Raw genomic sequence first — 15,191 nt, forward strand, 5'->3', positions numbered from 1 at the left:
GCTGGGGGTGACGGGGGTGGGGGGTGCTCTGCCTAGTGTGTATCAGTTCAGCACACCACAGGAGGGAGAGCAGTCTACGAGATCATGTGTGAGTAGACAGGGGAGAGCATAGGCAGGTACCCTATCAGACCAAGGGCAAAGCAGGGTCTTGGCCTCCATATAGTCCAGGGGCTCTGCTAGTGAACCAGGAGGGACAGAACACCCAGTGCCTCCGTCGACCATGAGCTACATCTGTCACTGATCCCTGCATTCACGGTGGAGTTGGAGCCACCCAGCAATCTGCTTGGTGCCGAAAGGACAGACACCCCAGCCTGTTTCTATGTCCAGTTCTCCCTGCCACATAAGCATCTCAGACAAACACAGCTCAACTCCCAGTCTCAAACTTCACTTTCCCACACCCACTGGAAGTCAAGGCCCTTTATCCCCTCTCCCTGAAGAGGGGCAATTTTTCCTGATACCTGACAAGGTCATCATGTTTCTCCCCCATCAAATACCAGTAAAGGGTGAATAAGTAATTTAAGCAGATATTTGGGATCAGTTCAAAGGCTTAGTCCTTTAAATACCTCCTCTTCCAGCCGTGGTGTGTGATGGGGACATAGATGTAATTGCTTCCAGCAACACGGGCCACTCACTGAGCAAGCCCTCGCCGCCAAATAGAAGCCAGCTGCTTCCATGACTCAAGATTGTCACAGCTGAAAGAGACCCAGGCCAATGGTTGCACACCGTGCCCTTATAGGGCCGGCAGGTCACTCTCCCAGGCAGTCAGCGGATGTGAAGCAAAAGGAAAAAGCGGAACAAGGGCCCTCGGGCCGTAACCCTGAGAAGGCAGTGCAGGCCTGGGCAGGCAAGAGCATGTCCCAGGGGCTGGGAGGCCTTCCTGCTTTTCTAGACAATTTCAAAGTCTGTGTAGTGAAGTGAACTGTCTGTTTTTGGGAGTTTTTTTTTGTTTTGCTTTGCTTTTTTTTTTAACATAGCTGCTAATTTAGTTGGTTTGAGGAGTTTTGTTGTGGTAGTGGGTTTTTGTTTTTATTTTTTAACCTCACGGTTGTTACTTAACAAAACCTCTAGCTTTTGACATTGCACAATGACGACATTGCACAATGATGTCATCACCTGTATAGCTGATATTTATGTGTGTGTGTGTATGTGTGTGTGTGTGTGTGTGAGAGAGAGAGAGAGAGAGAGAGAGAGAGAGAGAGAGAGAGAGAATACATGCTACAGTCTACATATGGAAATGAGAGGACAGTTTGTGGAGGTCAGTTCTTGACTTGTACCAGGTGGGTTTCAGGGATTGAACTCGGGCTGTCAGGCTTGACAGCACCTCTAACCCCTGAGCCATCTCACTAGCCCTGAACTGTACATCTGTTTCAAAGTTCACACTAATACTAATATTTTAAATAAGTTTACAATTTTATACCTGGCTGCATTCACAGTTGTCCCCAACCACATACAGCCTGACACACCTGTGAGTCTAGAACTTGCTATGACTTGGGGTACAGAGGCTACTCTGCAAAGCACCCAGACCTAGGGTCTCTGGAAAGAGCAGCAGGCCACCAGCAGGGCACAAGTCACAGCTGGACCTCTACACTAAGGCCCTTTCTTCCTTGCCCTGGGGCAGGGAACTCAAGTTTGGGGAAATTGTTAAAACCCAGACTAGACCTGTAGCCCATGTGTATGCAACAGCCGGGCCTGAGAAATCAGAACCATATGGGGCTGACCTGCCTGGAGGGGGCTGCCCCCTACTCCCACCCACTGGCCAGCCCTAGCAAAGCCTGGGACAAGACTCACGGAGCCGTCATAGAGGAATGCACACTTCCCCGGCTGGGACCTCAGACCCCATCAGGCCTTGTAATTTGATGAATCGTCAACATCTGGGGACTTAATTACTAGGCCCTGAACTGATAATCCTGGTAAGCCCCCCTCGTCCAGGGGCCCCCAGCCCGGTGCATTTTGAGGGCTCCATTTCCCCAGCAGGAGCTGTCAGCATTAATTACAGTTAGAAAGCAAGACAGTCACCCAACTCTGGTTGGGTGGAGGAGTGGTTCTGTATGCATCTAAACATTGCCGCTTTGTTGGTTTGGCTTTCTCCTGTCACAATGAGACAGAGTGATACATACCCATAATCCAGCAGTGGGAGATGGAGATATGGGCATCAGGGGTTCAAGGCCAATGTCTGCCTTGAACAAAAGGGGGGCAGAGAGATGGTCCAGCGAGGAAAGGCACTCGCCGTCAAGCCTGAACGCCGGAGTTCAATCCCCAAAACACACAAACTGGAAGGAGACAACTGCTGCCCGACTGTCAGACTCTGATCTCCGTACGTGTGCACACACACTCACACAAAGAAATAAATACAATACTTAAAAACTAAAAGAACCACCAGGCAGTGGTGTCGTGCACCTTTAATCCCAGCGCTCGGGAGGCGGACGCAGGTGGATCTTTTGAGTTCACAGCCAGCCTGGTCTACAGAGTGAGTTCCTGGGCAGCCAGGGCTACACAGAGAAACCCTGTCTTGAGAGGTAAAACTATGAAAGACCAACTCTCAGATAACCCCGCTCCCACTGCCTTCATCCTTGCCCTGGAGGAGGTGGCAGAAAGCACCAGCCCTTGTCATCCCCGACATGAGGTAGACGGCTCCCTCAGCCCTCCGTGCCTGATCCTCTTGAGACCCCAGGGGTGGAGCCTCCAGACTCAGACACCCTCTTGTCCTGCTTGCTCTCAAATCTCAGGGATGTCCATGGAGCTTTGCTTAGGTACAAACCACTGGGGCCATGAAGGAAAGAACTACTACCTGTAACTCCAGCTTCAAGGGAACCAACATCCTCTCTGGCCTCTGTCGGTACAGATACACATCATTTAAATTAAAATAAATTGCTGGGCAGTGGTGAGACACGTCTTTAATCCCAGTGCTGGGGAGACAAACACAGGCGGATTTCTGTGAGTTCAAGACCAACCTGTTCTACACAGAGTGACTTCTAGGGCAGTCAAGGCTCGAAAAGCCAATAGATGTATGTATGTATGTATGTATGTATGTATGTATGTATGTATGTATGTATGATTTTAAAGATTATTTTTATTTATGTTTTTGCCTGTGTGTATGTACATATGTATACTGAGATATATATATCTCTCTCAGTAGGTGATACAGCCTACCCACTCAGAAAGTCACAGGAAGGTCACTTCCAGCACTGCCTCTGCCAGCACTAATTCAGACACCAATTCTGTGTCAGCCTATGGCTGTCTCCTGTCTTAGGTTGAGCTAAGGGAGGAATTAAGAGGGGAAAGGGGAAGTTGACCTGGGACTTGAACTTGTCACCTGAGAGAACAGCATGTCTCCCACCTTACAGACAAGATCAAGGCCTGGGATGTCCAGGTCACCGAGTGAGGAAGGAGACTGAGCCCACCCTGGGGCTTTGCTCTCCGTTCTTGTGCCGCCTGTGGTTTTATTTGCTTCTTGAACATCCAGAAACATCCGGGAGCCAGCTGGTCTCCTCAAGAAAAACCAACTTCAAGCAGAACTGAGACTTGTAAACAGCTGTGGGGTTTCACGGAGGGCAGAAGGTGACGAAAACCTCTGGTGAATCCTGTGGCTTTGATCAGGCAGGAGACGGTTCCCAGAGGCAGAGTAGCAAGGGTCAGAGGAGGGATTTGAACTCAGCTCCCTGCTGCTTCTCTCCTTGGTGTTTCCTGCAGGAAACTCAGGAAGGGTAGGAGTATCTCAGGTTAATTCCCCACTGTCTAGGGCAGGGGTGGGTTGCTTTGATGGGAGAGATACCTACCCCTAATCCTGCCACCCGGAGCATGCATCCAGCCAGCATGGGGCTCTGTCCTTCCAGAACATTCTGCCTGGACTTTGTCTTGCCTTAATCTGAACCACCCAACAGTCAGATTTGTTTCTAGCATTAGACAGACCATCCCCTAGCCCTTCCCTGAGGCATCTCCCCGGCTCCCCCAAAATCCAGGCTTAAGCCCTTTTCCAGCCCATGGGAATGCCTACTTTGTAAACTATATGAACTATATAGCTTCACACTTGGGTTGTTATGCTAAGTCTCAGCCTGGCCCTGAAGGAGGTGGGGACACTCATGAGACTGGGAACGCTGCCACCCAGACACCCACAAACTAGAAAATGATCTGGACAAGGTTTATGGGAAAGAAACCTGCTTCACAGAGTGATGCCAAGTGTTTCTCAAGTTCACTGGACCACAGAATCTCTCCATGGACAAGTCTACAGTATAGTGGACCAAGGGGCATCAGTCTGAGAAAGGTAGAGGAGAGATGGGGAGTTTCCATCTTAGAAAGTGTCACAGCTCAGAGCAACCCAGCCCTCCTCTTCCCACTGCCATCCTCCCCAGGGCAGAAGGGATATCAGAAGCACATTGTCAAGTCAGTTACTTCCATTTGACTACAAAGCGGGATGTTCAACCCGGCGGTGGTGACAAACACCTTTAATCAACAAACACCTTTAATCCCAGTGCTTGAGAGGCAGAGGCAGATGGATCTCTGAGTTCAAGGCCAGCCAACAGAGTGAGTTCCAGGACAGCCAGGGCTACACAGAGAAATCCTGTATACGAGTGTAGGGGGAGCAGGATGTCCTCTACCTACCTCTGAGTCCTCTTCCTCAGTGTCACCAAATCCCAGTAACTGCCCTATGCTTACCCAGCAGTCTCTCTGAGGCTCAATAACTCACCCAGAAGGGAGATTAATTTAGAGGCCTAGAAACACCTCTCTGACCCAGGCCTCAGTCATGAACCCAGAACCACCTCTGCAGACGAAGGTCATGGCTGTGCGTCAGCTGTGTCCTAAAGACCGGGTCGCCTTTTCAGCTTTAGTTGGACCCTTCTCTGCCCACACTGCCTACCTCCCCCCACATCCACATTAGAACCAAATCCCCAAGTGTTATTTCACCAGGTACCTCTCCCTAACCATATCTGCTACCCCAACCCAAAGCTGACCACGCCCCTCCTTGGCTCTGAACTGCCAGGACTCACTGATCATTTGTCCCATTCCCCCCTCCTCCCTCCCTCGTAGGAATGGTTGACATCCCTCATCTGGAAATCTGAAGTGCCTCGAAATCGGAAACTTTTCTGAGTTATCCGCCTAACACCCCAGCTTTAAAAAATCCCGCAATGTGACCCTTCACTTACCAGACAGAATCATTAGTACCATGCAAAATTACCTTCAAGACATAGGGATAATATGCAAATGAATTGACAAACGAATTTCATTTTGTTTGTACTTGGGTCCATCTCCAAGATATCTCATTATGTAACTGTGAACATTCCAAATCCAAAAGACGTGTGTACCAAGCTTTTTGGACGAATGATACGCACCCTAAATTTGCATATGTTTGATAAGCTATTGTAGGGGTGGGACCCAAGTCTAAACACTAAACCCCAGAACACATCAAACATTCCGTGTACTCAAGCCTGCTGTTAACAAGAACATGATAGTGATCTGTTAAATAGTTGTATGCATGATGCAGTCTCACCGCCGGCAAGAATCCACTACTTGTTGCTACTTGAAGTTTCAGATTTTGAGACAGGGTCTGGTGTAGCTCAGGGTGGCCTTGAGCTCACCTTGAACTGACGGAGCCTCCTGCATCCACTTTCTGAAAGCTGGTGTTACAAGCGTGCCTGGATTTTAGGCAGTGCTGGGGATTGAACCCAGAGCTTTGTGCATGCTAGGCAAACACTTTACCAACTGAGCTACAATCTCAGCCTGGAAGGCAGGTTTTCTGATGAGGAATGTTTGACCCAAGCTTTCCCCAGCCACGTGTTTCATGTCAGGTCTCATGTGTATCCTCAAGAGTCAAGGGAGGAACCTTTCTTCTTGGCTGCCAATGACACTTGTGTAGAACACAACATCAGACCGTATTACCAGGAACAGGGCCAGACATCCTGACTCTAGAATGCAGAGAAACCTGGAAGGTTTCATGAAAGAGGATGTGCAGAGAGAAGGGTGAGTCAGGCAGGGGGACAGTGTGTGCAAAGACTCAGAAGACTAGGGCTGCAGGCATTGCTCCTGGGGTCAAAGGTGACATATATGTTAAACTGAAATGTTTCTTTTAAAGTAAAAAAGTGAAGTACATGTGGGATAAGGGGACAGTAGTGAGGAGGATGGGGCTTTCAGAGAACAAATAACCCTGGTTCACAGCATCCCCTATGCCATACCCATCTAGCCCTAGGACATGGGTGAGACTTGTTCAGTAGACAGGCGATTAGACAGATAGAGTACGCCTTAGCACCACTGGCCCTCTGCAGGCACTACTTATCCTACAATACCCTGCTCTCAGCCCTGGCCCAGGAATCATCTAGCTTCTTTTTACTGTTCCTGTCACATGCCACAGCAGAAGGCTTAGCTTTCCAGAGTCTTCTGATCTAAGTGACAATCACTCAAGCCAGGATGGCTTAAAGGAAACCCAGGAAACAGACGTGTGCAGGATCACTGCACAGCTCCAACCTCCAGGCCTCAAAACTCTTCTCTCTCTCTCTCTCTCTCTCTCTCTCTCTCTCTCTCTCTCTCTCTCTCTCTCTCTCATCATGGGGCAAGGGAGGCAAGGTTCAATCCCATTGGGAGAAAAGAGCCCCCTTTCCCCCTTGAGAGCGCCACTGAAGTCCCAGACATGGTGTTTGTGGCTCAGCTTGCATCCAGCCTGTGACCTTGACAAGAGAGAATGTCATTGCCCACCCTCAACCATCTGACCCTAGTGATGGGGAGGGCTTTGGAGGAGAACTGGGGTTCTGTTATCAGGAGAGGGGATCATGAGTGGCTGACTATACACGAGTACCCTTCCCCCACTCCCCACGCTGGCCACGTGGAATGTACCCTGACCTCAGGGCTCAGGGCAGGCTTTGCTTTCTTGTCACTGAATAATGGGGTCCTAAGGCATAGAAGGAATGTTCCTGCATGTAAGTAACCCTTGCTCTCTCTCTCTCATGTTCCAGGGACCTCTAGGTCTGGACGGCAAGCCAGTAAGTGACCACAGCATACTAGATGGTCCTGGGGTAGGGCTGCCATTGTAGGGGTGGAGTGACCATGGGACACCTGAGGGGACTGGAAAGTGAGTTCGGCAGCTAGAGGAGAGCAAGACAAAGCCATTTGTCACATGTGTTCCAATCCATCTGCTGACTGAGCAACCACGGAGATGCCCTTGCAGCTTTTTGCCTAGAGGGATCCTCTCCTAGGAGAGGATGTGGAGTTATGGAGAGCCATGCTCAGTCCCCAGTGTTCAGTTGGCCCTCAAAGTCTATAAGTCCCTCCCAAGACTCCCTAGCTAGATACAGAATGTCTAACACATTTTCAAGACTTCCATGATGGCATCAGGCTGAAGAGTTTTCAATGCCTGTTCCAGGAGTTCATGGCCCACAGGCATCCTCAGCAGATGAACAAGGTGCCCAGAGAAATCTAAGCATCTAAATAGTGGGGTGTGGGTGAACAGGTAGGCAGACAGGGTGATGGTAGGTGGGAGGTAGATGAGTGGATTAACGGATGAGTGAATAGATGAGTGGGTGGGTGGACAGATGAGTAGATAAATGAGTGCATGGATAAGTGGTGGGTAAGTGAGCGGATGAGTGGGCAGGTGGGTGGATGGATGGATGCATGGGTGCATGCTTGCATGGACAGATGCATGGGCACATGCAAGGATGCATTGATGCTTGCATGGTTGCATGCTTGCATGGATGCATGAATGTTTGCATGGGTGGATGCATACATGGGTGAATGCATACATGGATGGATAGGTGCATGGATGCATGCATGAATGAATGCTTGCATGGTTGGATGCATACATGAGTGAATGCATACATGGATGGATAGGTGCACTGGATGCATGCATGAATGAATGCTTGCATGGGTGGATGCATACATGAGTGAATGCATGGGTGCATTGGTGTGCATGGATGAGTGCATGCATAGGTGGATATATGGGTGGGTGGTTGCATGGATGTTGGATGGATGCATGGATGCATGGAAACTGGATGGCAACTCTGGACAGTGGCCTCCTTACCGGCAGAGATAAGGCGTGGAATATGCGTGCCCTCAGGCAGAAAAACTCGTGTGCAAGCCCTTTCCTGCTCAGAGGATGCCTGTGGACCCTGTTACTGACCCCATGCCGAGGGCAGGTGTGGAGCTCCCAGGAGGCAGCAAGGACAGCTTGACAGGCCTGTGTAGTGTTCAACTCAGACGCCCACAGCTCTGCTAGTCCCACATGTCCCTCTGCCCCGCAGCCATGGGTCAGCCAGAAGTGCAGCCAGCCTAGCTCGTCTCCCTCACAGCTGTTCTTTCTCCATCTTCCTTCTCCAGGGACTTCCAGGCCCCAAAGGGGAAAAGGTAAGTGGAGGGGATCCAGCCCAGATTCCGTGTGCTGACGAAGGACGCCAGCAGCCAACTCTGAGCCTCGGTGCCAGAGCATAAAACTCGGCCGCAGACAGCAGCAGACACACGACCCACCAAGCGCCTTAGAAGGGAACCAGCCGATCTGTGTGGGCGTGACGGTGGGCTCGGGAGGAAGGGGGATCAGAACAGAGCTCAGAGTGGCAGGACTGAGTGAAGACCTCCGAGGCCACATCAGTCATGCCCGGGTGATGTGTCTGCTCGGGGACAAGCTGATCAATCGATCAGTGCCCTTAGCTGTTAGCAGGACTGACAAAGCCATGGAAAGACACAGGACCTGGGGGCTCAGAGCATTCCAGTCCCACTGCTGTGTGCTTTGGGAGGCTGCCCGGCTGTGAGGGCCTCAGTTTGTCCATCCGTATAAAAGCTACTGGGGGAGGGGGAAGACTGGTTCTGGTGCTGCCAAAGCCACAGAAACGACTCTGGGGTTTTGAGACCAAAGAGAAGCTCTCTCCTTTGTATCTGTTGCTGTGTAACCCACTATGTCAGAGCTCATAGCTCAGCAGTCCAAGGTTCAGGAACTGGGAGAGGATACAGTGTGAGCGGCCATCCCACAGGTCACACTGTGCCTGGGATGTGGAATGTCTGGGATGCAGCCATAGATGAGGACCTGCCTGGCTTCAGTCTGCTGGCTGTGTGACCTTGGTCTTGATACTTAACCTCTCTGAGCCTCAGTGTCCTCATTGGAAAAGGAGATTTAAAACGAGGCCCGCCTATTGTTTGTGTCCAAGCACAGTGGGAATGTTCAAAGGGAAATGGGGGAAAATAAGGAAATCGGTGGCCGCTCATCTTCCTGTGTTTGGTTCTAGGGTGCACCGGGAGACTTTGGCCCGCGGGTAAGAATGGAGCACCACCTCCCTCATCTACTGCACATGGTTTGTTTCACATCATTATAATAAGGGATTTCTAGCATTTTCCGGTGGTCCCAGCTCACCACAGCTTACCCCAGAAAAAGTCGAATGAGCCAGCCCTTCCTCTCCACCTTTGTCCACCTTGTGGAAGCCCCCAGGCACCCTCACCTAACCCAGGCTGCCACCTCCCACTCAGATGACAGGTATCTGGAAGATGCTGTGATGCTTGTCACCATGGCAACCAGGGAGTGTGGTTAGCCCTGGTCCCAACTAGACATTGACCATCCCACAAGACAGCTGGTAAGGAAAAGTGAAGGCCCAAAGCTCAGCGCTGTCACTTCCCAGCCCCATGACCTTGACAAGTCACTTTTCCCTGAGATCCGGCCCTTAAGCCAGGAGGGGTGACAATTCACACACACACACACTCACAAACACACACACACACTCACACACACTCACACACACATACACACACTCACACACACATTCACATACACACACACTCTCACACTCACACACACACTCACATATACACACACACACATATACACACACTCACACACACACACACACACACACACACACACACTCACACACACACACACACACACACACACACACACACACACACACACACACACACACACACACTCACACACACACACACTCACACAAACACACACACACTCACACACAAACACACACACTCACACATACACACACACATACATATACGCACACTCACTCACACACACAGCAAGTGCTGTGAAGATTCATTATAACCATAGATGTCAGTGGTGGACAGCAGCACTCATCATGGGGACAGGATACACGTGTCCCCTCCACCCAACTGTGTATCCTGGATCCAGGAACCCAGAGGTGTTTGTCTAAACCTGAGGTCAGTCTTGGCAGAAGCCCTTGAATAGCCCTAGGAAAATGCCCTCACATTTCCAGAATGTTCTGGGCAAAGCACACTGACCACAGAGACTGAGAGGTAGACATTAGCTGCCCAGAGGAATATGGGGTCACATGGAAGAAAGTTATGGCCCCAGAACATAGTGGTGCAAGGGTCACTCACCCACACCAAGAATCTGCCATCTCGGGCTGGAGAGATGGCTCAGGGGTTAAGAGCACTGACTGCTCTTCCAGAGGTCCTGAGTTCAAATCCCAGCAACCACATGGTGGCTCACAACCATCTGTAATGGGATTTGATGCCCTCTTCTGGTCTGAGGTATGTGGGACAGTATACTCACATACATAAAATAAATAAATTTAAAAAATCTCAGGGTGGGATTGGGTGGAGAACAAATGAGCTGTTTGGGCCCAGGAGGACAGTGAAGAGAGGGAGGGAGGAAAGGCAGAATGCACAGGCTGCGGCTTCGAGGTCAGGGCTGCACAAGCTGCAACCCGAAGGTCCGCCGAGCCCAGGTTTGGTGAAATGCCAACAGTGGCCCCTCACGGGGTGTTTGTTGTGATGAGGACTGAAGCAGGCAGGGGATGAAACCGGCTGAGTTTCAGTGGGCAGAGCTGTGCCTTGTCGGACCATCAACAGAGGTCAGTCAGGACCAGGGCCACACAGGAAGTGAGATTTCGCTGAAGTCAGAGAAAGGATATCCCCTTACTCTGTGGCCGCTGGAGAGACACTGGGACAGATGGGATTTATGGAAGTTAATATTCCCGATAGGGTTGCCCACCCTGTAATGACCAGGATCCCTCCAGGTTTACGAAGTAAAACACTTCTTCCGAAGCTCCTTCCTTCTCAGGGATATCATAGTGTTCCAGGTATCTGTGAACGGACTCCTCCCACAGAAAGGTTTAGTGACTTAAATGGGCGATTCATCTTATCAGTCAGGGTGCCTCTCTTTCGGCTGCAGGATGAGTGGTGTAGGGGCCCAGGTGATGCCTCCCTCACGTGGTTATTGTTGATGCGACTGGAACCACTCAGCCGCGCAGCAGCCACATGTGGTTTCCCATGCATCATAGATAGGGCTTCCTCCCAGTTTTCCAAGGGGCAGGAAGTGAGCGCTGTCACGCCTGTTAGGGCTCCGCCCACTTTGGACCCAGCATCATACCTGCTGCATGCGGTTCTGTTCCGTTCCGTTCCATTCTGTCACAGGAGCTGGAGAAAATGGGGGTTGGTTCGCTTGGCATAACCCGCCACAAGCTGCCTTTCTTTGGGCTGGGTTGGGTGGCTTTGCCTGGCGATTTTTGCAGTCCCCTCCTGCGTTTCTGACCACACCACCTGTTTGCCACCCAGATGGTTTTCCCACGGCTCAACACGGGCTTTATAAGTAGAGATCATCGTGGATACAATCTCCGCGTCCTCAAGGTAGCTTGGCTGAGTGAAGGGGCCTGGCCTGCTAGTTTGCTGTGCTCCCCAAACCCTACTCACCCTGTGTTGTCAGGGTCAGACCTCAGCCATCCAGACCTGGAAAGATGGAAGGCAGGAAGGACAAGGAGGAAAGTCAAGCGGCACACACTTTACTCCAAATGCCAGGGGGCAGAGCAGTCAGATCTCTGTGAGTTCAAGGCTAACCTGGTCCACATAGCACACTCCAAACCAGCCAGAGCTGGGGCTACATAGTGATACTTTGTCTCAAACAACAACAAAAACAGAAATAAAACCCATACAGGGATAGGGGGATCAAAACCCTCTTTCTGTCTTGGTAAGTTGAGTCCAAGCCAGGAGCTCCCAATCTGGAACCTCTGAGCTATGAGCAAGGGAGCAGCAGGGGGCAATGGATCCTCTGGACTCCATACTGTAGGAGACAGGAGTGTCTACTCAAGTTTACTGAGACAGGGGTACTTAATCCCAATGTCAGTGTGGGGTGTAGACTCTTTGATCAGGAAATCTGAGTGGTAGATACCAAGGGCTGTCATTTACTGAGAGAGGTGACTAACACTTCCGTGAAGTGCAATTTGCCAGAAAAGGGCGTTCCTTCCTGTTAAGTGAGAATACACAGATTGAAATGGATATCTGAAAAGGACCAGTTACAGTTCCCGCACGAGGACCCCAGGACGGAAGGAAAGTGCTCAGTGGGTGTGTTGGCTGGAACATCTAGCTTCAGAAGGCAGAGGCAGAGAGCCCCCACAGCAAGCTGGCTAGCGAGGCTATCCATATCCTCTGAGCTCTGGCTTTGATTGAGAGAGCCTGACTTAATGAGTAAGGTGAAAGATGATCATACTGAGGATGATTCCAGTCAACCTCAGACCTCCACATGCATACACATACATGCATGCACATGTGTACCCATGTATGTGCATATGTGTAAACCTTTCTCTCTCTCTCTCTCTCTCTCTCTCTCTCTCTCTCTCTCAAACACACACACACACACACACACACACACACACACACACACACAAAACACACACACACACCAAAAAGGGAAAAAAAAACTAAAAATGGAAGCCGGAAAGATGGCTAATCGGTTAAGAACACCAACTGCTCGTCCAGAGGACTGAGATTCAGTTCCCAGCAACCACATTCACAATCACCTTTAACTCCAGTTCCAGGAGATCTAATACTCTCCTGACCTCCATGGGCACCAGGCACACATGGTGCACAGACATACATGCAGGGGAGAAAACCCCCTACACATACAATAAATAAATGAACATTTAAATTTAAAAAAAACCATAAAAATAGATTGTGGTGGTGCACACTTTTAATCCCAGCATTGGGAAGGCAGAGGCAGGTGGATCTCTGTGAGTTCAAAGCCAGCCTGGTCTATAAATCAAATGCCAGAATAGCCAGAGTTATACAGAGAAACTCTGTCTTGAAAGACAACAACAACAATAGTAATAATAATAATAAATTAATTTTTTAAAAGACCAGTTCCCCCGGCAACAGGAGAAGGCTTAGCTTTTCTTAGTTAATGGCCCTAGATAAGTAATTACTGCCCCAGACCCCCAGGCACTTCATCTGCAAGATAAGAGATAGCTTGGCCCAGGCCAACTCTTCACAGACACTACATTAGACTATCTACAGGAAGTACTTACTGGGTTCATACAGGGTTTCTTCCTGTCTTGGCTGCCAGACACTACACCAGGACCCCATGACCTGTGCCAGTCACGCTGTGGACTTTCGTTCTTGCAGGGTGGGGCCATAAAGCATGCCTGAGGTCTGACCTGGTACTAACGTCGTCCGGCAGAGAGTCAGGGATTTCAAGTGACTTAAGAGTGTGAGGCCCGGGGTTGGGGATTTAGCTCAGTGGTAGAGCGTTTGCCTAGCAAGTGCAAGGCCCTGGGTTCGGTCCCCAGCTCAGAAAAAAAAAAAAGAGTGTGAGGCCCTTCAGTGCCTGTCATCTTTTTATTTAGAGATGGCTGTAAATTCCCTCGCATGCGTGGTTAGTCACCCTGTGCATCTTTCATCCGGCTGTGCCTAGGGTGACAGCATGCACCACTGGGGGCCATCCCAGAGATCCGGAAACTGACGGGGATTCAACCCACCAGCCTTACTCAGAGTTCCCAGGTTGACACAGGCTTATGTGTACACGAGTGTCTGTGCTTGAGTGAGAGTGTGTGAGTGTGTGTGTTTAACTGTGTGAGCATGTGTGAATGAGTTAACTATGTGTGTGCATGCATGCATGTGTATGAGTGTGCACGAATGTGTGTATGAGTGAGTGTGTGTGTGTGTGTGTGTGTGTGTGTGTATGCAGGTATGTTTTCTTCTATAGAGTGTTAACATATATGGACTCATGTGACCACTGCACAGAGATCCCTCCCATTGCCATGTTCTCCCGTCTTCGGAAGGATCACCTCCCTCTCTCATCCCTGGCCCATGGCGACCACTAATTTCAATGTTTAACTTTCCATTCAATAATTTCAGGCATGTGAAATCACATGATGTTTAACTTTTCAAATAACTTGTAAGATGTATTTAATATTTGTGTATGTGTATGTGTGTGTGCGCGTGCATGCATGCATCTGCATGATTGATGTGTACAGTGTCTGCAGAGGCCAGAGCACGTCGGATCCCCTGGAACTGGAGTTAGAGGCAGTTAGAGGCAGTTGTGTCTGGGACGTCTGCAAGAGCAGTAAGTGCTCTTCACCGCCAAGCCGTCTCTCTGGGCCCATGTATAACTTTGAGGGAGTATTTTTGCCGTTTAGTTTCCCTGCAGTGTCAAAGTTTTTTGATCTATCAGAAATTTTTTTTCAGTTGGGGGGTGTTCTAGTTTTTTGTTTTCCTTTGTTTTGGTTTGAATTTTACAATTTGGGGTGTTTTTGTTTTTAAATAACATGTATTATTTGTGTATGTGCGTGTAAGTGTGTGTGGACTCACACACATCCCAGAGCAATTGTGGAGGTCAGAGGACCTGGTTGTCTCCTCCGGTTCTGTGGGTGCTGGGGATGGAACTAAGTGCCTTTACAGTCCAGCCATCTTGCTGGCCCTCGTTTGGATTTTCTGTGGCAGGATCTCATGTAGCCCAGGCTGGCCTCAAATGTACCTGACCTCCTGACCCTCCTATCTCTGCCCACTGAGTGATGTGCTAGGATCACTGTACACAATGACTATGCTCAGCTCTGTTTTTGTTTTTGAGACAATATCTCATTTTGTAGCCAATGCTAGCCTGGAACTCATTCTGTAATTCAGGGTGACCTTAAGTTTACAACAATCCTCCTGCCTCAGCCTCCCAGGTGCTGAGCTTTGCCTGTTCCTGTTGGTTTGCTTGTTTATGGCTGAGTGAGTGGCATGCCGTAATGTGACAGTAGCTTAGCCTCTGCAGTGAGGGAGGACATTTTGAGAGCTTCCATTTCGGGCAATTACACAAAGCTACTGCGAATCCATGAGTGCATGTGGTTGTTCGGGTGAGCATAAAACAATACCATGATGTCTGCCAACGAGAGAGGACCGACCAGGAAGTAAGTTCCTGTAGAAGATCCTCAGCCTCACACACTCAGCACATCTCAGCTCTCCTTCTGACAACAGATCCAGGCTTCTGACGCTAGAAG

At 49.9% G+C, this 15,191-nt stretch overlaps 1 protein-coding gene across 1 annotated transcript in view; it reads left to right on the forward strand.

Moving 5' to 3' along the window:
* The window catches only part of Col23a1 (collagen type XXIII alpha 1 chain), a 290,415-nt gene that overhangs the window by 249,137 nt on the left and 26,087 nt on the right, over positions 1-15,191 (forward strand). Inside the window, 3 exon segments of the mRNA XM_032914417.1 lie at positions 6,942-6,968; positions 8,299-8,325; positions 9,198-9,224. Coding sequence (XP_032770308.1) covers positions 6,942-6,968; positions 8,299-8,325; positions 9,198-9,224 — 81 coding nt within the window.

This window comes from Rattus rattus, chromosome 9, assembly GCF_011064425.1.
Source record: "Rattus rattus isolate New Zealand chromosome 9, Rrattus_CSIRO_v1, whole genome shotgun sequence".
Lineage (NCBI taxonomy): Eukaryota > Metazoa > Chordata > Mammalia > Rodentia > Muridae > Rattus > Rattus rattus.